General features: G+C 40.2%; 1 protein-coding gene across 6 annotated transcripts in view; it reads left to right on the top strand.

The window, feature by feature from the left end:
- arl15a (ADP-ribosylation factor-like 15a) overlaps positions 1-27443 on the top strand; it is a 140624-nt gene that overhangs the window by 107350 nt on the left and 5831 nt on the right. For 2 of the 6 annotated variants that reach the window (XR_005639602.1, XR_005639599.1), the window contains exons 5-9: positions 10750-10849; positions 13421-15486; positions 16410-16499; positions 16967-17083; positions 22274-22692. Coding sequence is in view for 2 of the 6 variants with exons in the window: in XM_039804608.1 (XP_039660542.1) it covers positions 10750-10902 (153 nt within the window). In the remaining 4 variants the exon portion in view is untranslated. Of the gene's footprint in view, positions 1-4418; positions 4515-10749; positions 13096-13420; positions 15487-16409; positions 16500-16966; positions 17084-22273; positions 22693-27443 lie in introns of those variants that run through there. The other 4 variants (XR_005639600.1, XR_005639601.1, XM_039804608.1 and 1 more) reach the window with 3 other exon arrangements.

Below are 27443 nucleotides of genomic sequence, written 5' to 3'. Positions count from 1 at the left end.
CCTCCGTTTGCATGTGTGGTGTGTGTGTGAGTGATAACAAAAAAAAGGACTGCAGACCCTCAGTGTCGGTAGAGATCTCACAGACGTGTACCCAATGCTTCATTCATCTCACCTTGGGAGGCAAGGGTTGGAAAACCAGTCAAGCAGCACACATTGATTACCCTCTAGAGAATGTGCTAGACCTTCGAAGCGCAATATGTGAAGCTACTTAGAAACGTCTTGTTTCTTTGATGGTTTATCTCTCTTACATCTTTGTCAATCCCGCTAGTGCAGCCCTCCCGCCCACCTTCAGGTCCTCTTTCTTCCCTTTTCCCACCCATACAGCCTTTCTCGTCCTGTCATCCCTGGGCTGGTGGTCCGTCTTTTTGGGAGGTTAAGGGGCACTGTGGGTGAGAGGGCAGTCGGCAGGTTGTGCGGGCACCGTGCTTGCCTTTTCCCACAGGCTGTGTCAAATGCTGCTGAACCCTGACCCCGGTGGGTCCTCGCTCTCAAAATCGGTGTGGAACGCAATTCAGCCAGACAGACCCTATTCAGGATCAGACTTTCCATTGGAGGAGAAAAGAATCCCCCCTCCATCCCAGTTGTGGTCAGTGCCTTCCCTTTGTCTAATGGTCAAGTAGGGTCGGACGACCGGCCGCCACTAGCCAGGACAAGACTTCCGAAAAGCCTATTCAACATGTGATTTGACCCCGAGGTTCCTTTGCTGACTCACGGATCAAACGCTGGGAATCTCCGGGGGTTCTCTTCCATGGAGTTTTTCATCCATTGAAACTTACCCTTTTGACAAAACTCGAAATGACTAAAGGTTTTTCTAAAAGTTTCTTGATGGCACAGCAATGTTTTACAAATGTGGGACTCCTGGAAAAGGTTCATCCAGGCCTCACTTCTTAAATACCTCACTCCCGATGGTCGTTATTGAGTTTAAGGATAATTAACTTGAAAAGAAGGAGCACATGGGACAGCTTTAATCCTCAACTGTTCAAATGTTTGTTAATGCTGTGGCTGGGGCTGCTTTTGCTTGGGCTGGCCCACATCATTAGCTGTACACTCCTGATTTCCTGGTAGTGGTTAAAACCAGCCATGAGCCGTTCTGTAACAGAAGGAATAAATAGTGCATAAAAATAAGCACATTTCCTAAAGTACATCAAATCTCACTTTTAGTGCTGAGCCCTGGAAGCACTGCAACTATGCATATACACAGAGACACCAGTGCAGTGGAATTAACAAATGTATGATCAAGTGATATACACCATTATTAGTAAAAGTTAGAGACAGACTTTAAACAGCTGGAAAAGGTCAGTGGAATGTGTGTTTTGAACAAATAAGCCTTGGTTTCATTATATCCTTTGTTTAAGTCTTTTGTCCCATTTTCTGCTTTGTTGCCATCTACTGTACGAAACTGAAACAAAACGCACGCAAACAAACGCGCATTCACAGACACACATAGAAACAATGTGAATATGTGGTCATAATTACGAATAGGAATGCAAGGCAGAAAAGGTAAGAAAACCCAGGAACCTTGAATTTCAAGTATGATGGTCCCATGAGTGTGTGTGTGTGTGTGTGTGTGTATGTCTCTGTTTGTCTATGTGAGAGAGGGTGAATGTGTGGGAGTGAGTGTGCAGACTCCAACTTGAAGCATGGTTTAAATCTTTTGCAGAAGGGGGGCACTTTGATTGTAATGCTGCGTGCTGTGTGCTAAAGCGGGGGCCTGCTGCAGCTTTAAAGCTGGTCAACTGTCAGGACTGGAGTGTGAAAGGGGGGCCCCAGAGTGAAAGGGGTGAAGGGTCCTGGAGGAGGAGGGGTGGCTTGTAACGGACCTCCTGGGCTTTGAGGGCCCTCTGTGTGGGCTGCTACAGCAAGGCGGCCCTCTTCACAAGAAGAAGAGGGAGGGCAGGCTTGAGGGAAGGTGCTGGTGCATTGGCCCCTGCAGCGGGGAGCATGGGCAGGACGCCAGCTCACCCGTTCAAGTCCCACATACCAGATGTTCCTTGTCAGGGAGCTCTTGGCCTTTAATAAATTGAGTTACTGTAAATCTGTAATAAGGCAAGGCAAACATGGGCACTACACACACATCCCAGATATTCTGTTCTAACAGACTATTCTTGGTGTCCTACAGGTCAACCCCTGGTGAAGGGACCATGTCCCACCTACTGAACCTGCCAATTATTTTCCAACATACAGAAGAAACTGATGTTTTCCGTCCCCTTTTCCCCCTAGAAAATGTCATTCATGCTTCTGGACTGAAATATCAACGGGTTTCTGACCTTAAGTCCTTGATCTCGTTCAGGGACCTGACCCAAAGAGAAATTTATTTTGAGATGTTATGGTATAACAGAAACTTATGACATTAGATTTAATAATCCTGTTTGTCTGAGGGTCCAGTTGTTAGTCTGTTCCCAGACTGTTCCGATAACGATCCGGTTTCAAGTAGAGCATGGCGATATGGTTGGAACCCAAAATACTGTTAAGGATGTTTGACTATATATATATATATATATATATATATATATATATATCAAATAAAATAATCTAACTGATGTTAAGAGCAATAAATTGTTTCACTGTTGTGTATTACATTAAACTAAAAACTTGAGTAAAACATTTTTTTTTTGTATTTGACGGCTAGCTCAAAATTATTGATTTGGAAAACAGAATTTTGTAGAACGATAACGTATAAAGTAGATAAACATTATTGAATCATCACCTAGCCCCAATCCCCTGTGTTTAACTATGTTTGATTTTATAATAATAATAATAATAATAAATTGAATTTATATAGCGCTTTTCATGGACTCAAAGTCGCTTTACAGGGCAGGGTAGATTATAAAAACATAACCAAACAAAACGAGCAAACAAAACAAGTAGAACAAAACAAGATACAGATGAAAAAGGGAGGGGGGCAGGTGGACTATGGGTAATGCATTAATATTAATACTAATACTACTAATAATGCATTAGTATTATTATAAGTAATTAGATTTTGTGGTCTGCAAACACATTGCATATGTTGTTTCCACTACCAGACTTGAGGCATGGGTCATTTACCCAGGTAACAGCAGCCAGTCTTTGCAGAAGTTATCTGATCTGCTGCAAGAAAAATAAAAAATAAATTCCTCTGTGCTACTGAAAGGGGTTAGGAAGAATCTCCTCTGTGCAGTCTTGCTTAGATTTACAGCGCCTCTGAGGATGGCTCTGATCTGGCAGTGGTCATTTGGCTTTGAAGAGAAGTGCACCGCAAGTGAATCACTTTGATCCTGCATTGAGCCTGAGGGAGACCCATGGTCCCACCTGAGTGAAACAGGACAGTAAATCTAAAAGCAGCTCAGTTTTTGCACTGTGACATAGGGACATAGGAGTCTTAATTTGTTGCCTGTCGAATCCCCTGGTCCGACAGTTCTACAACTGTGGCCTGGTTCCAGGGTGGCCTCAACGCTTTTACGTGCGGACTAGGCCTGGATTGTTTCCACAGCAAATGAAGGGACTAAAGTGAAAGTCCATATCTTTCTGTCTTTTTCCCATTCCCTCTCTCCATACTCTGACTTTAGGTTCATGGTCCTTGTTTTATAATTTGTTATTGTGTGTGGGTCCCTTTAAACTTGTACATGCATTTTTCTGCATTTGCTGCTAAGCCCTGCTTAATGGTTCAGCATGGGCACCCACAAACCACTGCAATTGTGGCTAATGCCACAATTACAAAATTTAAAACGTGGTCTTTAACTGTGAAAACTGTGCACCACTGCTTATTGATGATTGGCTTGTTGGTCTGAGCCGATTGTTTTCTCTTCTGCCTCCTCCAAAAGTACGCCAGCCACCAGATAGCCAATGTATTTTTAAAGACAAAAAGAGTGAGGAAGCAAGTAGAAAACAACAACACATGCTAGGCAACAGCAACGTGCAGCCATTGTAAGACATTTTCTGCTTTTGTTGACTTCAAGAGAAACCTGCCTGTGTACTTGCTGTAGATTTGTCCACAGCACCCATTACAGTGTTGAAGAGCGATGACATCTCCTGCAAGGATGAGAGTACAAGTATGTACATGAATTGTTGCTGACATGAGATGGTGTAGGGTTCGCCATGGGCACCATGCTAAGCCCTTTTTAATCTTCTCTCTGTGCTGTGCTACTGTACCGGTTAGCTGAAACAAAATTTAGAGGTCCTCACTTCATGTAATCTGGAAACAAAGGTGGTAATGTCCTGTGCCCCCACCTACAGGTGATACTTTCACTTAAGAGATGATCAGGTCATTATCTACCTTGGGTAAGGCTCTGGGACGGTAATCCACTCAGATGCAAAACCTTGGGTCAATTGCCCTAGGTGCTACAGCCTTGCTATAGGCTTTAGGTTTTATTTGTTGACCACTGGGCCTGCATTTGACACCTATCAGAGTTTGTGGTGCAATGTTTGTTTTTTCACAGGCTTCCCAAGTGTTCATCTCTTGGGGACCTCCGGGCTTTCGCATGTCTTTAAGGCTCTTTAGGTAAGCCGGAAAAGCAAACAAAGGCATATCTTTTATATGGTAAGTGGATCTCACATTACCCTCCCATTTCAATGCAGTCACAAGTGTGGGCCACTTTCCAAGTGACTGATATTTTCACAGGGGCCAACATGTCAAGGGATGGTGTAATTGATTGTCTTGGATATTTGAGTATGCCACTTTCCCTAGTTCAGAGACCCCTAATGCTTCCTTCTCCAGTTATATGGCTTACTCATGTGGTGAGGTTTTGACACATGACATTGAAGCAGGATAGACGTGTGGTCATGGTACATATTAGAACAAGGGCATTGGAGGCCGTATCTTCTATTTTATAAGGCACAGTTATTTTAAAGCTACATTTTGTTTTTAATTCTTATTAGCTAAATACATATAAAGATGTGCTTTCTGCTGCCTTTCCCATATGTCACTTTATGCACACATGCTCTAAACTAGCCTTTGAACAGAGGATGTTATTTTGTTAAAAAAGGGCCCCTGCTGAAGGTTATCCAAATGAAAACCTCAAGGCTAAAATCATTGGTTCTTCAATGAGTTGATTGAGTAAAGCACTCCTTGCTCCACAGAGGAGTTTTGATAGTTGCCTGCAGGAAAGCAGTGTTTGAAGGATCACTTATCTGTTTGAGTAAGTCTTTTTATCAGCTTCTCTTTCTGTTTTGCATTTTTTTAACATCGCTGAAAGGCAAAATCTTCTCAAGTGAACGTTTTCCTTTCTTCCTATTATGCTCTTATTACTTAAACAGGAAGCGATTATTAGTATTATTTGATATTATTGAATTTAGTTTTTCTCAGACTTTTGGATCCTGAGGCAACTGCAAGAGCCAGACTCGACAAAAAAACTTGCCCTAGTTGAGAAATTGAGAGTTGACAGCGCAGGTCATTTAACTTTCTTTTACGATACTGATCTTCTGTAGGAGTGTATCCAACAAACCTGCGTTACATCTGGCTTTGCTGTTAACCTCTGCAAGAATGCTAGAACTGACTTTAGATTTCCCAAATACACGCGCATAGTGCAAGACCATTGAACCACAGCAATTCTTTTTATCAGAATGATCCTGAACATGGCATGTAAACGCAGTTCATTCTGCTGCCTTGGACCTCTGCCATCACACCCTTGAGAAAGGCACTTAACCTGAATTACTCTGCACAAAAGTGAATGCAGAAATTACTACAGGAAACATACAGGGTACACCGTAAGTGTCTGTGATATTGTTTGGCATGTGTTGTCACAAAGTCAGTTTCTCTCAAAAATGTAATATATACTGTATTTTAACCGATAGACGTACAATGTTAAGAATCAACGGTTTGTCATTTTTCGGAGCGGTTGTTTGTTGTTGCCCCCCACAATGATGCTGGTGGTACGACCTATAACAGGTTAAATCTTAAGCTTTACTATGAATAAATTAATACCTACATTCTGTTCATTCATCTAGTAGTTGGACTGCTGGGCACCTTGATAGAGAAGCAGAGATCGATTCTTCAGTTTTGTTTTCCAGTAGAGCCTAGTATTTAAGAAGATAGGCATTTGAGAACAATACAACCTGCTTTCTAGTTTGAATCCTATATTTGTTTAGGATAAAAATGTGTGAGGGCTACAGATTTGTCAGGGGAGTTCTCACATATATTCTAAGCAGCCAACATTATGTCGATCTATCTTTGATGAAGTGACACTTCCTCTAAACTTATTTTCCAAAAAATGAATAGCCAAATTGTCTCTTCTAATCAACATGTGCAATTTAAGCTGAAAGTTAGAAAACATTGATTCTGTCTAAAGGAAGCTTAGTCTTGTTGGCCAAGTTTATTTTGGTTTCTGTCCCACAAATAGCCTAGATACTGATTTCCAATAGTGATTAAAGAAAAATCTAGAAATTCCTTTATGTGCACTTTCCCATCCTGATCAAATTGTCCCTCACCTCTCCCTCATTTAATCATTAAATCAGTTGCATATTTGAAGACTAATTTGTTTTTCTTCATTTTTTATCACACTTTACTTACATATTTGTGAATCTAAGTAAATGTTAAAAACAACTGCAATCCATTATTTATAGAACTGTTTTCTACTAAAACATTACCTTCTTTGTGCAAGAATGTGTCAGATTTTTATTTTTGTATTTTTTTTAATGACCATAACAGGACCATTTGTTACACAAAGATAATCAGGCCACCTAATACAGAGTTGTGGCTTTTTGGAAAGGAAGATGTGTTTTAAAAATGGACCACTAGCTATAAGCAAATCACCTTGCTTTGGCTGTTTTAAAGCATTTACACATGATACAGTATGCTGGGTAGGTAGGAGAAATTGACCACTCTTCCACCTTGCAAAAATCGGTTACAAATTGAATGGTAATCGGTTATTTTAAAAATAGAATACTACAGTAATTATAAATATAACTGTCTGTAATAAATCATTTCCTAAGAATAAAATATAAAATCCAGCTCATGCATGTTCTCAATAATTGCACTGTCCACTCCGCAACTAGTTGGGCTCAGACGTTTTATGGCTCTCCCCACGACAGAATACCCTGGTGGTTAACATGGCTGGATTCCAGCAGCAGGAATTCATTTCACACAGACACAGGTGATTAAATATTTTTTGACACACTTATGCATCTATAAGCTGCTTTCTCCCATGCACAAGGCCAGGCCCCCGGTCTGTATGACCTAGAAGAAGCTAGACTGGATGACCCAGTGGTCATCCTAGGAGCCATCTGGCAACCCATGTCTTGTGTGGCTTACCCTTCCCACTGCCTCACGCAATTCCTTAAGCAAGCATAAGTGTGCTTAGGAGGACTTAATCTCAGAGAAACTGGTTACGGCCACACTGTTGACTGCCAGTGTGGGTGCACTGTTAGGTCAAGAAGACATACTTTATTGAATTTCTTTTTTTTTTTACATATTGGAGACACAGGCCCAAAATACACACACACACACAAACATGACCTATACACATGCATTAATGGATAGATGTCAGAGCGATGGAGCTGCCCATGGACTGGCACCTCTCCAGCTTCCAGTCTACACTGTACTTGGTCTGTATGGGGACTTGAACCAGCAACCCTTCGGTTCTTAAACATGTCCCCAAATACTACCCCAATAGGCAGCATTTTTGGTGATATATCCCATCCGCCTTTTTCGTGATAGATAGATCGATAGATCTTTATTGTCATTGTATTTGATACAACGAAATTCTGTTGGCGCAATCCTCTCCAAATAGCAGCATTGAGTAAAAAAATAAAGACATACACATATATACACATACACATCCATATACATACATACATACATACGTACGTACGTACGCACGTACATACATACGCACATACATATGTATACAGAGTAAGAAGATAAAAAAACATATATACACATATATATACACATACATATACACACACACATACATATATATATATATATATATATATATATATATATATATATATATATATACTAACACATTCTCAATAAATAGATAAAACTGCTAAAACAGTGAACACACAGAGTCCGATTGCACTGAGGGGGTAAGAGAGGGTAAGAGATGTGTGTTTGTATGTGTGGATGTGTGTATGATTTTTGTAATATGTTCACAGCTCTGGGGAAGAAGCTGTTCCGGAGTCTATTTGTGCGTGTGCTGGGGGTTCTCAGTCTGCCTGAGGGAAGGATTGGATGTGCCCTTTCAATGAAATGTGGCCCGCATGAAGGTGTTCATACCACCTAAGTACAGGGTAAATGGGGGATTAATTGCTATCTCAGAATACTCGTGTTTTCATGAGTGCACAACTGTAAAGCTGCACTGAAAACTTAATAAGCCATCTGGTATCATTGGTAAGATCAGTTGTCTGATCATTCTAAGGATAGAAGGCATTTGCCGCACTGTGAGATGCCCCTGGGCATTTTCTGTTGGCCTGCAAGACAACAAGGTGAAGTGAGAGAAGCTTGAGCCTGTCTGGACTTGCACACAGGTCACTGCTGGCCTTTTGACTGTCTGCCAGTGCAGGGGCCAGAGTCTTCCAGAAGAGGGCCTTGGCCACAGGCAGACAAGTGAGCCAGCCAGCCAGACAGGCAGCCAGCCGCATCGTCTGCAGTCTCGGTCTGGGGCTAGAGCCTGGCCTAGGGCAGCTCAAGTTACCCAGACAGATTTGTTAACACTGTTTGGGTCCGCTCGGCTTTCTATCCAGACCTCTGAGCCAAACGCGGCTGAGGTGACTTAATCTGTCATTAAACTCACATTACACCCGGACAGAAACTCAACTCAGGGGCAGAGACAGCGCTCACTCTCCTACTCACTGGCATGGCTGGCTGGATGTGAGCAGACACAAAGAATACCCCCCTCCCTATCCTCTTCATGCCACACACCATGGCACAGCTAGACAGCCCAGCACAGTCTAGACAAAAGCAATTTCACTTGAAGTTGAAAAGTCATTTGACTGTGTGACAGGCACCTGTGTGGATTTGGTGCAGTTTACAGGGTGCACATATGTATTGCTCTTTTTGTATTGGAAAATACCAATTCAAAATACTGAGGTTATCTGCTATTTTGAGTTTAAGAATTTGTTCAATCATCAATCTTTGTTTCATATTTGATATATATATATATATATATATATATATATATATATATATATATATATGTATATGTGTGTATATATATATATATATATATATATATATATATGTATATATATATATATATATATATATATATATATATGTAATATGTGTTATATATATATATATATATATATATATATATATGTATATATGTATATATGTATATATGTATTATATATATATATATATATATGTATATATATATATGTTGTATATATATATATGTATATATATATATATATATATGTATATATGTATGTATATATATATGTATATATATATGTATATATATATATATATGTATATATATATATATATATATATATATGTATATATATATATATAATATATATATATATATATGTGTGTGTATGTATATATATGTGTATGTATATATATATACACACTATACTATCTGAACAGATTGTGATTAAAACCATAATGGCTAGACATATAATGTTGTCTTCTTTGCTGTATAGTATAGTCAAGCTCTCATATTTTAACAAGTAAATGTAACTGAGGAAAAAGCCTTTTAGATTATTTTTCTATCACATTTTTAAAGGAGTTATGAATACTACAGATGATGATACATGTTGTAACTTGATAAGTGTGAGAGACACATTTCTTTAAACCTTTTACAAACAAACATAAAAGTGTCAAACTAAACATGAAACTGACTAAATAAGTTTACATGGTGGGAACATGTAGTTTAATTGCGTCTGTGACATTAGTAGCATGTGAAAGAAACCTGAGAGCGGCTGACGATACACATTTGTCTTTGTATGTTCTTCACTGGCTATCAGACAACCAGGAGGAGATGGCTGAACTTTGTTCTCATCGGGCAAACAAAATTGCTTCCATTACTCTCAGCTTGAAAATGTCAGAAACCCTAACAACCTGCAGTACCTCAAGTGGAGGTCTAAGACATTATTTCCCTCTGTTGAGATTTGTTTTTACATAACAGCTGGTTGTGGTTCTCCTCCCAACCCCCCACTGTCATGAGCAGCCAAAAGCCAACATATGAACTTTATAATCAACTCTTACAAAGAGCATTGCCAAGCCAACATATTTCCTAGAGAAAATATTTTAATTTTATTTAGTTTTATTGTATTATATTTTTACTTCTTATTATTAACTTCGGTCTCATTATGGATGTGTGTTTGGGAAGTTTCATGGCTGTGCCATCATGTATTTGTGAGTGATTATGTGAAGAAAACGCACTTGCATAGAAAACCGATTGATTTGTGGATAGAAATGATTCTCTGGGCTCTTGTTTTTCCCTATTAATGTTCTTAGCCTCAGAAAACAAAGAGTGTGGCCTCTGAAAACAGTAATCCAACTGTTAAACACAATTCTTTCTTACACTTTGGATATACTTACAAAATGATAATCCTTACTTTATCATAAGTCTTTGTCATACTTTATCATTAGTCCTTACTTCTAGCTGAGTCATGAACTGACCATACACTGGACTAAAAAACATCCCAAAGCTTTACAATGGAAGGCAATGAATCTGCAGGTTTTCAGTCCCACTCGTTACTAAAGCCCACTATAATATTGGCTACTTTCCCCAACATGTGTGGAGGTGTTTTAGTTATTGAAATTAATACTGAGTGTTTTGGCTGACCACATTCTGTTTCTGCCGGCAGGTCAAGAAGTACTTTGAGCTGGAGCCACTGGCCAGAGGGAAGCGCTGGATCCTGGAGGGCAGCACCACCGACAACTTGGAGGCAGTGAAGGAGAGCTTTGGTCAGTTCATTAGCCTGTTGGAGGACAAAGACACAGAGCCTGCAAGGATATGATGCTAACACTGCTAATGCTAAGAGACATTAGCGGCTAACGACAAAGAAACACCGCATCCTGCTGGTGCCCATGTACATACACTCATGCACAGACACAAACATGCACACACAAGAAAATGCAGCAGCTGTTGGCCTCTCTCTTTGAGAAGTGGATTGTATGTTGTCCTCCCTTCACTGCGCTCTCATTTTTCAAATTGGAAGAGTGTGTGCCCAAGTCAGCCACTACAACCCGACAGAGGAAAGCTGCCATTAAACCCACCCAATGTAAAGCAGTTTGTCAAGAAAACTCATTGAACTTTGCCAGAAATGGAAATCTTGTTTACTACTGTCTGTGCCATTGTGATTAAACCAATGGCATGTGGGACATATGGCATTCCTTCAGTCATCATTGGACATGAACACACACATTCTCACTCTTACACAAACACACGCTGCCACACACAAAGTGGAGCCCAGGTTGTCTGTAGATATGTTTAACATCTCCAGTAATTACTTTACAGGATGTTTGGGTGGGCTCGGTTGATGTTCTTTCCACTGAGAAGTACTGTATGGCTGTCAAGTGTGCTTTTCTGTTTGACTCGGTAACAACGAATGCCGTTGTGTGATTGGAGTCCAAAGCCTTGTGTTATGTATGGTAGTTACATATCAGTGTATCACACCGTATCTGAATATCTAATCTGAATAGTGTAGTCTAAGTATTATGTACATGCAACAGGCATATTGCTGTGTACCCTCCTGTGCAGCCATACACAGGTACTACTAATTATGTATCTAAGTGCTAGGTGACCTTATATAGACCATTTTGAGGAAGCGGGAACAAGTCTGAATGCTTTTATAAATCAGAATCAGATTTTTTATATATCATACCACACTTCTTTCAAATCAAAGAAAGAAAAAAGAAAGAAAAAAAAAAACAGCCACCATGATTGACAGGGCTGGTACAGAAATGTGATGGATTTGGTTTCATTTCAGTGTTGAGCAAATGTCATGTTTGTTTTTGTTTTTCTACATTTTTACTGTTTTTCTTTTTCCTTTTTTGAATTTGACATAATCCCTCTCAACACTGGCTAGCGACTCCAGTCTCCCATCAGGGTGGAATACAAACTCTATCAATCAGCCACAGCAACAGCTGCATCTGACAAGTCCCTGTCCGACACTCTAATGCCTTCCAACTGTCTGTGAAGACCCCTCCCTGTCTGCTGTTTATCGTGGACCCCCGCCCCACCTCATCCCAACCCGTCCTAACCAACACTACCCCTCCACTCCAGCTCTGCTCCCTGTCCCCATTACTTTTTTTAATCCCAGATGCCATTGTTCAGCCCGGCTGCCCTTGTGTGGACTCCACACCTCTAGAACAAGTCGTGCTCATTGTGCCACAGGTGTTTGCTTGTCCCCAAGATGTGCCTCAGTAATGTTCACACCTCCTTCCTGCATGCTTTTGTATTTCCATTGCTGTTCGTTGACTATTTTGTCAGGTTTTATGAGATTTAATCACTTTTTGTACCTGACTTTGTTAGATCTGCCAGGTAGTTTTTTTACAATCTGGATGGATCGGTGCATTCGATCTCTTGAATGCAAAATAATTGGACTTTGCATACCATCTGCTCACACCTAGTTTTCAAAATCTTCACTGCAGTCTTTTTTTTTTTTTTTTTTTTTTTAATCATGGGTTTTGTCTAAAATGGCAATTAAAGTTTTAAAAATTGAAATAATGTCTTAGTTGTTATTCACTTTTTGATTACTTTTGCTAGTTAAAATATCAAAGTGAAATATTTGATACTTTACACCTCTGAGTGTCACATAAATGTCTCTTTATTTTGAATGTGTAATCTTATAATGGGAGTATGGATGACAGTTTCTAGTTTGGTAAGAAATATAAATATTTTCTGCATTCTGCTTTCACAGAATACTAACTGAGCTGTGTAGCACATGATTGTAATGTTTTATCTGCTTGTGAAAGACCAGGTATGAATTTGGAGACTAGATGTCTTTGATTTGTGATTTAAGGTGACCTGTGGAAATCTGAGACACTGGAAGATAATTGGGAGAATGCAGGTGAGCCAGTTGAGGTCAAGCCAAAGTTGAAAAATAAAAATAAAAAAATCAGTCAAAGTGGTGCAGCTGAAGAAAGTTTTGAGTGGAAAGTTAACCGAGTGAGACAGGAGTTCCTAATAAATATAATCTACTCTGCTACCTCTGCCTCCCCTTTTCTTCTCCTTTTGCCCTTCTTCCCTCTCTTTCAAATTAACCGTGTGGCTTTAATACAATGTGTGTCATGCAGGTTGCCCTGGCGACTCTTTGATCCTGTTTTCCAGTCTCTGCCTCTGGGGCAGACGTGCTTCTCTTCAGTCTGCTGCACACCAGCTCTGGAAGCTGCTGCAGCCCTGAGACAAACCATGGGCTGCTGCGCTCGTCTCGCTCCCCCCTTTTCTTCCTGTCGCTCTCACTTTCTCTCTGTTTTTTGAGTCCTCACTATCTCTCTCTCCTTACTGTTTTTTTTTTTCTCTCCCTCTCTCAGGTTCTCTCCATCTCTCTGTCTTTCTCTTACTCGCTCTGCTTCCCTTTGGTCACGCCAAAGCAGCCCTCCCTCAGCATGGGCATCCAGGAGCAGGGAAGAGGCCAGGACCTCAGCGAAGCAGCCCTCCCGGGAGAAAAAAAAGAGAGAGAGAGACAGGGAGACCTCTCCCTCTCTTCCACTCCTCCTCAATCTCTGTCTGCACAGTTGATTTTATTCTGCTGAAAAAGACGCAGTCTACCTTCTCCTCCCACACTGAACCTTTACCTGCTCTACCTGTTTAATTGCTGGTGTCTGGCTGTTCTGTTAAGAGTTGTTTCTCGTCCTTGTTGGCAGCCGACCTTCAGTGTGGCTTACAGATAAGAAGCTGCAAAGTTATATTATTGTTGTTGTGTGGTAATGCAGTCCAGCCTTTTTGAATCGGCCTGTGCATTACCAAGCAACATTAACGGAGACGTGATGTTTACTGTGATGGATACGGTATCTCAAGTCTCTGCAAGTCGATTTTTATAATTCACTCAAATTAATGGTAATTAATGGCTGCCTGGAAGGGAGGAAAAACACTAACAAACTATGGCAAGCCTAATTGTTGGCAGGCATATAAAGTGAAGGTGCGATTTGTAACAAAAGGGTGAAACATGCCGAAATGCCAGAGGGATGCTTTTAAGATTTTGCATGTAAAGAATGACGCCACACAAAAGCACTTTACCAGAAACATTTCTCCCAGCATGCAAAGCTGCAGCCTCCAGCATAGTTTATTTATCATTTGTCGTTTTGGTTTTGATTTTCTGACACAAAGAGCTCTGCTGCATTCATGCCATTACTAGTCTTCGTTGCGTTAATAGCTTGGTTACAGTGTGAACAGTACAAACACATTACAGTCAGTGAGATCTCAGGAAATCTTCCATCGAGTGTGGATTGGATTTTAACATGGGCTGAAAATGAACCCTCATGGTCTTAGAGTGTAGGAAGTAGACCGACCACAGAATGAATGAAGCCATGTAGGTTTTATATTCAATTTTAAGTTTTAAATAACCTTACATGTCTTTTTCAGCACAACTTCGTAAACAGTGAAGTGGCTGCCTCAGTGTTTTTACTACTGTTCACTTCTCTTCCCTCAAATAATCACAAACGCTTTTTAAACAGGATAAAGTAAGCATCGTGTATTATCTGCTATCTGTATTTCAAGTAGCATCTGTTGATCAGTCAAGGTAAAAAACTGAAAAAAGAACAGCAGTGATTGCCAATATCGATAGATGTTGCACAGAAGTAAAATATCAACAAAACAAAAGTATCTGCAATAATGTAATTAAATATATTATGTGACAGATTTTAGGAAACAGTTCTAAAGTAAATATGTGTGCATCCAAACAGCTGGGGTTTTAGCTGTGCATACTACAAATGGGTGAAATCGCATGTGCCAGTACTGTGAATTTGTATTTCTTTTTACTTGACAAAAAGGTTTAATCCAACCTTGTGACAGAATACAGTGATAATATAAAGCAAAGCATTTTAGAGCAAAGAATTTAAGTGACAGAGTTTAAAATTGTATTGGCCCCTTTGGTTGGGAAGCATTCATGTAAATACGATTCACTGTATTTTTATATATTTTGACGTACTAATATTAGGGCAGAAATGTGCCACATACATTATAAAGACCTACCAGAAGTATAAACAAATGTAGTCACACACAACAAAATGAACCCTGTGAGCTTAGTGAAATGCAAATGCGCGACCCGACAGGGAACCTAACTTTCGTTTACAAGACAAACAAAATGCATGTTTTCTTAAACTCTGCAAAGAATGCTCTTTTCTCTCTGTCTTCTCCCTTCTCGTGTCCAGTGTGTGTGGCAGCATTTCTGTTGATAAGACCCTGCTAGGAGGTGGAACAGATGTTTCCCTGACATCCATCTGGGCCTCGTACCCCTGCTCTTCCTCCCACAGCCAATGCTCCACTCAGGACACCCCACATTCCCGGCCCCTTCACAGTGAGAGGGCTGCTCCCCTCCTCGGGATCCTCGAGCAGTGACACTGCACAGAGATCAGCCTTTAAGCTGCTTTCATTCATGGTACGTGTGTGTGTGTGTGTGTGTGTGTGTGTGTGTGTGTGTGTGTGTGTGTGTGTGTGTGTGTGTGTGTGTGTGTGTGTGTGTGTGTGTGTGTGTGTGTGTGTGTGTGTGTGTGTGTGTGTGTGTGTGTGTGTTATCAGACAGGACCTCTGGGTTCATTAGAGGTGTTTCCTCTTTGTTTCAACACTCTCCTGTCTTCATGACTCTCTCGCTCTCACACACACACCCCTTTGAAAAACAAACACAAATGACGGAAATGCATCGATATGATGTAAGCTAGTGAGGAAATGTTCCCTGGACCAAATAATCATTTCCACATACGTGAGATGATGTTTTCAAAGAGTCACAAAATGTGCAGCACTTTGACATTGTGACAGGCGTCACGCTACATGTTTTTAATGATTTAAATTGACAGGAAACCGGTAATTTTGTCAATGCTAAAGGTTTGAAAGCCAAGTTGTGCAGTTTGTGTCAACGTCACATGTCAATTTTATTTTAATTTGATGGATTAATAGACAGGATAAATAGTTGCATTTCTAAGTGGTCAACCATATTGGTGTGAAACAGTAATGGAGCACCACATGGTTAGGACATACCCCTTGAGCCAAGATGAGGGGTTTTGATTATTTAAAATGAATATGCCTCTACTTTTGTAGAATCTAAAGGTTATTAGACAAAAATGCCAATTATAAAAAAAAAAAAAACATTCACAGAAGCTTAAAACATGTATAGTACTTTCAGTAACTAAGCAAAATCCAGTAAAATATTTGTGAAGTGAATTAAAAACTTTTTTTTCTTCCTTACCAAAGCAAAAAAACGGCTTCACTTTTTGTTTTACTTTGGCAAAACGTTGAAAATATTCAGTGATTTGCAAGTAACCCACAGGTGTTTGATTTTTATTTTAACCAGCTTTGTGTTTTCAGATGTGCAGCAGGAGATTCCTCAGAGCTGACGTCCCTGGCGCTGAATGTTAAGACGCAGGAATCCCTCCAGTCTTGCATGTGATCCTGCAGGTTTGTGGCTGAGCTGTAAAACTAATGAACGGCTCAATCCTGATAGAATCTTAATGAGTTACACCCCTGCCAAGCAGGGAGTGAGCGCACTTTTGCATCAACATGCCACAACCATTATTACCACTAATTAATATTCAATTGGATTTTTACTTTATGGTGCTTTATGAGTCACTATACTTGTCCCTGACGACTTTTTCCCATTTCATTACATCTGATGTAAAGATCATGAGTATATTATATTAGTCTAAATATATCTTTTAAAAAAAAAAAAAAAAAAATGGAAATTGAGGATATTGGACAGCTGCCACAGTCATCTTTTCCTGTCAATCTTATTTGGACAAGGGAGGCCTTATTCACACTAGTCAAGGATGGGACGTAGCTCAGACCTACTCATCATCACTTTACATGAGATTTTTCTTAATGTGAGAATGCATAAACCCTCACAAATGTGTCTATTTCTGGAACAGATTTGGCCTGCTGAAACTTGTGAGTTCTGCCTTCATTCACTGCCTCAGATTTGTGAAACACGATCTTCACGGATTCACAAAGTCTGAAAACCTCCCACAGCAACTGATCCACAGCAGGTAAATCTTAGAGGATAGGAAGTTTCACAGATGACAGTGACCTAAGTCTTTTCATGTGGTGTAGAACTCCTGCATCTGTTTGCTACTTCTGGTCCTCCATTTGAGTAATGAAAACTTTAAAAAAAATTAAACGATAACATATAGTTTACCACATCTGGATAGTCACTGCTGTAAAAAAAAAAAAGAAATCAGCTGGGCTTTGATTGACTTGTTGGTCCCTCAACAAATAAACTGACTGAAGATTTCTACCTTTAAATAGTGGGGGAAGAAATATACAGAGTTTGTACTTCAGTAGAAGTAACAATACCTCAAGGTAGAATTACTCTAACAAAGTAAAAGTCTTGCTTTCAAAGTCTTACTTACGCTGAAGTACTGAAGAGTTATATTATTGGATAATTACTGTGTATGCAGTATTTTATGTTGTAGCTCAGTTCATTTAACCCTCCTGTTGTCCTCGGGTCAAATTTGACCCATTTTTAAAAAGTTTCCATATCAGAAATTTGGGTTTCTTTCCACCAAATTGTCAAAGAAATGAACGTGGATGGTTCCATACAACCAATACTCTTCACAGTTAAAATAAATGATCAGTTCACTACTTTTATTGAATTTAGGTGTGTTATTTAATTTTATAGCATTTGACAAAAGAACGTTGGAAAAAAAAAAGTGAAATGACGTGAAATGTTGGAAAAAGCTTCAAAAACACAGGGGAAAAAATATTTTAAAAAAAATAAAAATCTACACAAACGTTGGGACAAGTGTCGAAAAAGAACAACAAAAGGATGAAAAAAAAAGTTTTCATTTAAAATGTTGACCCAGAAAAAAGTTGCTTGGTTGACGGGAAGACAACACAATGGTTAAACTACTCAATATTGTGTTGGGTTGTTTAATCTATAACAATGCATCATATTTTAGGAGGTGTCATATGTAAAACATTGACCTTTATCTAACTTGTATATATAGTTCTCAAATAAATGTTGTGGACTAGTGGGTACAAAAATTGGCTCTGAATTGTTGCAGTATTAACTGGCATAAAATGGCATAAAAAGGAAATACATTAGTAAGTTTTAGATGAAATTACTACGATCCTCATAGGTTTCCTGCATGTGTTTGGATACTAAAGGACTTAAACTTTTGTCCTCGAAAAATTGAGGAAATCACGCTGTGCAATTCTACTCCGGCCCTTTGTGGCCACCTAAACGCCTCTTGTTTTTTCTGTTTGAATGCCTCGTCTGTTGGGTGACTTCCGTGGGATTCCAGCAGGCTTGTCACTCAGATTGTTTGTCCTGGGGACGAGATCTGTGTGAGTCCTGTTTCTCTTCCTCTGTCCTCGGCCCGAGTGCTGATGGAGACCCGCATCCCAGGTGGCCCACACATCAAAACAAGAGGGCTCGCGGCTCTTGGTTTTCAGACAAACATCACTCACTTTCTTTGTTGTCTGAGGGACAGGGGGCATGGCGGTTTATCTCCAGAGGATCTCCCCCGCTATCGCCTTCCACCAGCTCACCGCCCCATCCCACAGGAGCCGCTAAAAGCAAATGTCAGTCAAGGAGAAGGCGTTGCATTCCTTCAAGAGGTCAATTAGTGGTGGCCACTGAAGGATATGTTGCATTTTTAAGAAGAAGACTATTTAAAAATCTTCTTTTCAAGACTGTCCAATCCAGTTACAGATTTATGTTCTTCCTCCTCGGGTAATTCTTCTTCTCCGTTTCAAATCCCTCTGATGATGACACCTCTGTCACGTTGCAGTCCATGTTTTGAAGATAACTGCCCTGTCCTCTCTGCAGTTTAGTCTACTGTGAGTTATTTGACGCTGAGCCTGATTCACGACGTGACGCATATGAAACCTATTGCTCTCCCAGGCCGTGTGATGGGGTCCCAGTAGCAGCTCGCAGCGTAGCAGCTCCTGACCCATCTGTGCAGGTGATTCCTGCTCCGGCTCGTCCCCTCCAGGCCTATAAGGAGCCCGCGTCTAGGGGACTTTTATGAGCGTGACCTTAACATGCCCGTCTCGAGTGGTCTAGACTCAGCGCTCCGTTTACTGGAGTCCCTGTCCCACTGATGGCTATCAGACTTTTCACTTTTTACTAGTGATTCTCTCTTGTCATAACTCTTTGAAGAAGGACAGGCGTGACGCTTTGACCATCCTTTTTGTGGACTTTGTAGAATTTACTGTCACGGCTCTGAAAAACAGAATAACCAAGAGGAGGGTTCTGACATGCACTGCCTCTCTCAGCAGGAGAGTCAGATGAACATGCAGTATGGAGTACAGCTGTGGTTTGGCTGCACTCGGAGAAAGTGGTGAGGCTATCCTGATGTGCAGATGCCAGCTTAAAATAAATATCAACATGAAGTACCAGCAGGAGGAAGGGCTGATCTGGCTGAAAAGTTGTTAAAGGGAATGTTGAAATGAGACCAGCCGATACTAAGTAAGAGTTTTGCCCTGAGTGACATTATTTTTTACATTAACACAAGTAGCATTTACTTTATTCACTGTCTTTAATCATAGTTTTTATGAGCCCTGGCCTCTGATAACTCCCATAATGAGCTGACACTGGGAATGTTTCATAAGAAGCCACAGGTGATTAATCAGTTCTAACTTCGTAAATATTTAATTGTTGCCTATAAATTTGGCTTTTTATACATTATGGTCTGTTTGGTGTGCTGCATGGCACCAGGCCAAACACCGTAGGTGGATTAGCTCATTGAATCCAAACAGTTTACGGGGAAAGCAGTTCCAGTGACGACACTATGTGGGCAGCTTGCAGCTCTCAAAAAACAAACGTTCCGTGTGAAAGCGAAAAAGGAGAAAAAGTGAGTCTTTCACAGGAACAATCTAGTAAACACGGTCGCTGCGCAGAGAGAGAACACCTGTGTTTTACCAAAGTTTTGGCACGGAGCCGTTTGATCACTGCCGGGAGCCATATTTGGTCGAGTGCAAATTTAATGTCGCCCTTACAGCGATGACAGAACGCATCCTGACTCAGGCAGGAAACTGCAAAGTCATTCACAAATAAGATCTGAGTGAACAACAGAAACAGGAGAAGGTGCACAGCATGGGGCTGAGATGATTCAGCTCTGCAGGCTGCAGACACAAACACGGGTTAGATAGTGGGAATAAGCTTAGAGCTAAAGCCAAAAATAGGGTTTAAGGTGTTGAGGATTAGGGTTAAATGTCAGAAAGGTCAAGTAAGAGACCAGCTTAGATTGTCTTAGAAAGGTTAGCTGGAAGGAGCTTGCTGAACAATTGGTCAACGGGCGTTAGTGTCTTTCTATGCTTTTACAGTAACCAATGGTATGCTGTGTGTTTACCATATAATGGTGACTAACCTGATCCCTGCCTCCTTTGTTTTTAACAAATTAATTCCCAAATAAGTCTCAGTGTAGCCTTTTGTAAACGGTTGTGAAAATGTAGGGACAATTCATTAATTTCAAACATTTAATTTTGACTTAATATAAAGAAAAATCCACACGATAAAGCCCACCGATTTTTTTAGTTATTTTACCAAAACAGATGAAGTAGGACAAAATAAACCACAGCCTTACAAGCAAATACAGTCTCCACATGACATCAGTTCTTAAATGTTTTTGGCACTGCTACCTCTCTGTTTACTGTTGTTCTGAGGATTGAGCCTAAACATCCTCTAATACAGTGGTTCCCAAAGTGGGGGCCGGGGACCCCGAGCGGTCCTTGAGGGGGTTCCAGGGGGTCATCAGCAAAAAGGGTAATCATTTATTTTCACTATAAATCCATCCATAAGTAAAACAATGACAAAATCAAGCTATTTGGGTCATAGGTTTCATCCACTTTCTTTAATAAACCACCTGAAAAGCAAAAATCTTATCAAATGGGGTCTAATTTCTGTCAGTTTAGGGGTCCTAGATGTCAAAAAAATTGGGAACCAGTGCTTTAGAACATCAAATTGGCGTCATCCAGAGGAGGCTCTCATCGCCACGCCCCTTTCTGGGGGAAAACAAGTTTTCAAGGCCTTTAATTTCCCCTTTAGGTAGCTTTAAGGTTGAAAGAAATCAAATTATTCTTACGCTTACGGACAATATCACTGATTGAAATACTCAAACCCAATTGGCTGCATCATTTCATCAAATACTATTCTTGGTGTTTTGTGCATCAATGTATACACATTTCCCCCAAATTCAGACCAATAGTGGGATTTAAGTGGGTAAAAAGAATACCAACTGTAAATGTAAACCTTGACCAACTACATCACTAATGATGATACAATAATTAATAATTAAATTATACTTAAAACAGTCATTAATAACAACCTGTCAGCAACAAAAATGAATAACAAACCACAACTGTAAAATATGTTATACATGCGCAACAAGCTAGCACAATGAAGAATCAAAATTTGGAAATTGAATTTAATACTTTGATGGCGTTATTTCTTTCACCTGGACAAAGTAAACCAAAATGAGTTGCTGAAAGTTAAAGGAGTGATATTCTTGCATTCTCCTTCGCCACCCCCACCCCCCAGACCCTCTGAATCTGCCTGGTTCACATACACAAGATTAAGTAGCAAAAGTGACATCCAAGACCAATCGGGCCACCCAAGAGAACCGCAACCAGCGGAGAGGCTGTCAGAGCCCCCTTTTGCAACATTAATCTTCAAGCCTCTCCTGCACTGCCAACTCACATCTCCTTCAAACAGGACAGGGAGGTACAAAACTGAACTTTTCCCTCCCTGAAGGATTTCTCCTCTCCATCAATTAACCCCTTTGAGGGACAATTCATCGTCACCCGCCATGTGCCAGACAACTTTAAACACTTGCAAAATGAATTACTTTCCCAGACTTTAAAAAAAAAAACTTGCCTGTAATTGGGCAACAAGGAGATTAGTGTCGACATAAGTTCAATTCGTAATCAACCCATAGTCCTCCAAAAAGACATATGAGGCAAAAATTGCACTAAAAATTCTGCTTTAAAGTGATTTATGCCTGAGAAAACTAAATTTAACTTGTCTGTCGAGGGCTGTAGAGACAATTTTTGGTCTGTTTCACCCATTACCAAGACGTTCAACAACATTCAGCAATGGAATTTTTCTTGAACGTCAGAAGGCTGCTGAAATAGACATTGAGGGATCAGCGCACTTACTGAGTTACTTTAACCATCTCAGCATCTCACATCTTTTGTCTTCTTTGCTGACCAACAGCATCTTTGATCTCTTTCAGGAGGACAACTCTATGGTGTGTTTGTGTGTGGTGGGGGTTATCCTGACCTTCTGAGGGGGGGTGGTGTCACATCCAACCTGATAGCGGTGTGAATGGGAAAACAGAAAAGATGAATACAGCAGTGGATAAATAGCGGAACACGGGTGTGTTATGCTGTGGATGCCTTCAGTCCCAGGAGAGGGCCTTCCTAACCTCAACCTTTCTTCAGCCCGAGACCTGAGAAGCAAAGGGGGAAGTCGCGCCATCTAACAGTGTTCCTTTGAATAGAGCAGCGCTGAAATCCAGCAGCATGCCTCAAATACTTTCTGCTAGTTTTCAGTGAGATTCGTTGCACATGGCTGGAAACCTAATCTGTTGGAATATATCCACTTTTAAGGATAATTCTGGTTCTATTTTAAGTACCCCGAAGCCTAACATATCTTTTTTTTTCTTTTCTTTTTTTAAAGATTATTTTTTGGGGCTTTTCCCTTTATTTTGAAAGTGGATAGACATGAAAGGGGGAGAGAGATGGGGGATGACACACAGCAAAGGGCAGCAGGTCGGATTCGAACCCTGCGCCGCTGCAGGACTCAGCCAACATGGGGCCAAGGCTCTTACTGGGTGAGCTCGAGGTCGCCCCGAAGCCTAACATATCTTAACCCTCAGTGCTGTAGACACTATTAAAAACACATCAATGAGCCACACTGTTGCATGAGGTGACATGTTTCTTCATTACAATAAACACGGGTCCTGCAGTTTTATTTTTTATTCAATCCCACAAACATGGTCCTGCTGCTGTTAAAGGACAATTCCGGCGCAAAATGAACCTAGGGTTAATAACACGTGTACCGAGTCGACCTTTCTCTGGGATATGTTTTCATGGTAATCGAATGTGTATGTAGTTTGAAACAAGCTAGCGTGAACCGCTGATTAGCTTAACACTAGGCATTCGGGCCACTGGTAGAGTAGAAATACATCGCTATTTCATACCACTAACAAGGCTCAAAATAGCCCCACACTTCAACGGTAGCATAATGAGGGTCCCTACGTGTAAACCGAAGCATTGAGAACTTTGTAAGTGTACAGACAGTTTATTAAAAAGATAGTTTATAAAGACATTACCTTCGGGTATACAGGCAATCGCCATCTTGGGAAAACAGTCACGATCAGTCGAACCACCAACGCCGTGTAACCAGTAACAGCTCAGGCTCATCATGGTTATACTGACTTTTATATTAATATATCCAATGACAAGTTTCTGGAAAATCTATTGAGAAAATGACCAAAATAAAACCAGCAATGAGGGTATGTTTCTTTTTATCTAATTGAATTAAATACCTATCAAGTTAGATACATCATCACATTGATGCAAAAATCATCCAAAAAGCCATAAAGCAGTCCAGCTTATTGATTTGTATTGTTGCCGGCAAAGACCTCGTGCACCCAGAGATATTAAAGTAAATGGGTGGTGATGGCGCAGTGTATATAACACATGACTTTGGTGTGGGAGACCTGTGATTCGATTCCCACAGCGATACTTCAACTGTGTCCCTGAGCAAGACACTTAACCCCTAGTTGCGACCTCTGACATATATAGCAATTGTAAGTCGCTTTGGATAAAAACGTCAGCTAAGTGACATGTAATAAAATGCTACCAGTAAACACAAAAAAAAGTATATTATAAATCATCATATTGACCCTTTAACAAAGTTGGAAAGCTCGCTGTGATTAGTTTTGGAGAAAGTTCAGTTTATGAAATAAAAAAAAGTAATAAAGAAACTTAAATAAAAATCTGAAAAGATAATATGGCTTTGCTGTTTTTGTTGTCCCACTGTACAGAGGATAATAAATGATGCAATAATAGTAAACAGTACACTTTGGGTAAACAGGTTCTTTTCAGCGTTGCTTGCTGAGCTTTTGTTTGGATAACTAGAAGTCATCATTAATCTGTGATCTGTGCCCTTCAAAACAAGCGGTCCACACAGCGTGCTGAAAACAAACACACAACACACACACACACACACACAAACACACAGCGCGCTGAAAACAAACACACACACACACACACACACACACACACACACAAACACACACACACACGGAAGCAGGTCTTTGGCTGCAGACGAGGGTTGTGTGCCTCATCGCCAGGGTTCGGGAGTTCACAGTAGTGAGTGATCAGACAGCAGTGATCATTGGGTCATCGTGGGCCAGTGAGCGGTGTGCGTGAGTGAAGGTGTGTGTGTTATTTAGAGAAGCTCTACTAACAAATAACTTCTTGGCACACGTTCAAACTTTCACATCAGGTCTTCTGTCCAGCTGCTGAGGCAAAGCAGGATGCACAGCTCGATAATGGCCTGCATGCTTTTGGCTTGTGTTTTTTTTAATGACAGTAGGCTGAACTCTCTTGAGGACAGAAAATAAAAACAATTCATGACTGATAAGGATGTAGTCCCTAATAGAAAACATCATTGTCATGCAGGAATCCCTTTGCTTACTATCTGGTTTTTACTTTTTTGTTCTTAAGTGACTTTTTGCTGAAACATTTAGCGTCTGTGAGCCACATTTCACTGCCAGCACTATAAAATCTGAGCGCATGAGGGAATGAAGTGTAACACAGATTGTGGTTTGCTCCAGCATCACCCGCTGCAGAGTTTTTTTTTATTGTATCTTCCAGCTGGTGAGGCCAATTATTACTTAACCCATAAAACAATGAAGCACTTATGACACCGTTAGTGAATGAAAACACTGTTATAACGAGCAGGTGTCATTACAGCGTATGCTACAGTGTAGGTTGCATCCAGCACATATGCAATATATGTAATAATTGTAAATATATCAAACATGAACTAACTCTTCTTTAATCTTGTTCATATTTGTTGATTAGCTAGCAGGTTACGTAAAATTGCCACTTCAACTCAGTGCAAGTTAACAGGACAGGTGGGGCTCACAGCGTAGAAAAATTACATTGAAAAAAAAATGTAGCATCTTGGGATGGGATTCTGTGACAGTAGGCGGTAGTTGCGTGCTTACGATTAAACTGTCCAGAACTCTGAATTCCTGCTGCTTAGTTGGATTATGTGCTGCTCTTCATGTTGCGCACTACCTTCACAAACTATTAGCTCTTGCACATGTGGTCTGAAACCATTGTATTTCTGGATGATCCACTGAACAGGCTGTCAACAGTTTTTATTGGGACTTTGTTTAGGTAGTAACATTGACACTGATTCTGGAATTTGTTTTTAAATGTAATTTTTTTCAATGCTGTGAGCGCCACAAACAATGACATCCTCCTTCATTGTATTGGGGTGGCAGCAGAAATGTCAGAGACATATGTCAGAGACAGATATCTAAAACTCTAGGCAAATAAAATGATGGTATCATACCACAATTTTCACATTTTCAATGAATATGAAGCGACCCCTTTAGCATATGTTGATAGTGAATTTATTACAAATAAATTAGACATGAAATCTTGTCTAATTCCCTGCCAACACTGGATCACATTGCTTCTATGACTATTAAACTATTAGGACAGTGTGTAGCGCTTAACACTTTAAGCCAATGTTTATGTCCTGACTGATCAGAGCAGTTGTATCGCTGATGTTTGCGTTGTAATGATGATTTTGAACAATGCCACTGCGCGGCCATTCTCATTTCACATACATGATTGTGCTTATAGGCCAAAACGGGCGGAATGCTTTCAACTTTTATGATACAAAGTTGTGCCAAGAGCGTTTTCTCCCCACTGCTTCTCTCCGAAGGGGTTTCAAAGGGAAAAGCAACACATGCCGTCATTCATGTCCTGCCATTCAAATGGACCATTACACTCATATCAGATCGGAGCTTTTGATGTGCCGAGTGACAGAACAAAATAAATAGCGAGCGCAAGTCTGTGAAAGCTTTGCAATGCAGTGCGTTAATGAACGAAGGGCTATACCAATTAGGCGCCCATGATTGGTGTGTGAATATCAGTTCAGTCACGCAGTTTGGGACTCGGCGCAGAGTAACACCACTGTTTACTGAACACAAAGACCGTAAACAAGCGCTGGCAGCAAGTACACTGCCATGTGTGAATAGCTGGGCATTTCAAAGAATTTATGGCTTTCCCAAAGATCTCAACTTTATGTCAACAGGGAGAGGAACAAAGTTAACTTTTATTTGCTCATTGACAAATTTAGTTTTAGGCTAAATTAAAAGGTGTGTTTTGTTTCAAACCGAGAATGGAAATAAGTATGTGCTTCATGTAAAACAGATGCATTATCCTGCATTACACATCTTACTATTTTCTTCACCATTAGGAATTTGGCAATAAACCTGAAATACTGTATGTGAAAAAGGTTGGTTGGAGTCACTTTGAACCTGACCTGACCAATAGAGCTTAAATTAACTGTTTTTTATTTTATTTTATGGTATAATGTAGAGCTCCAGAAAATATGTTTTAGCATCAGTTGAGTGGCAGAAAATTAATTGGCAAAGATTTTTTTTTTCAGTGACAGTTGATAGACATGAAAGGGGAGAGAGATGGGGGATGACACGCAGTAAAGGGCCGCAGGTCGGATTCGACCCCGGGCCGCTGCAGGACACAGCCAACATGGGGCGAACGCTCTTACAGGGTGAGTTAGAGGCCACCCCGGCAAAGATTTTTTTAAGCAAAATGCCAAACATTCCTTAGTTTTAGCTTCTCGCTTGTGAGGATTTGCTGCTTTTCTTAGTCATATGTGACATTAAAACTGAATATATTGAGGTTTTGGACTGTTGGTCGGAAAACAAAACTAATTTGAAGATGTCACTTGGGCTTTATGAAACTTTTTTTTTCCTATTTATTGACATTTTATAGACCAAACAATACATTATTCAAGAAAATAATCAGCAGATTAATTGATAGTGAAAGTAATTGTTAGTCACAGGCATTATAGTTCCAGCAATACCAAAGAAATCAAAATGTAAACATTGCAGGTTAAAAAAAAAAAAAAAAAGGTAGTGACGGATAACATTTTAGGTTAATGACAACAGATGAAAAAAAGATGTTGCAAGTTCCAATTTAAAATTCCAGTTATGCAGCTCTCTAAACACGGAAACAATTCAGGTAACAGGATGGAAACAAACACTCACTGGTTTTGGCCTCCAGATATATTTATCCCTGTGTTTAAACAGGTTCTAATTGTAATATGTTCCCCTTTGTTTTGCTGTT

Source organism: Perca fluviatilis, chromosome 6 (assembly GCF_010015445.1).
Source record: "Perca fluviatilis chromosome 6, GENO_Pfluv_1.0, whole genome shotgun sequence".
Lineage (NCBI taxonomy): Eukaryota > Metazoa > Chordata > Actinopteri > Perciformes > Percidae > Perca > Perca fluviatilis.
Note: the sequence above shows the minus strand (reverse complement) of the source record. Positions and strands in the feature narration are given on the sequence as shown.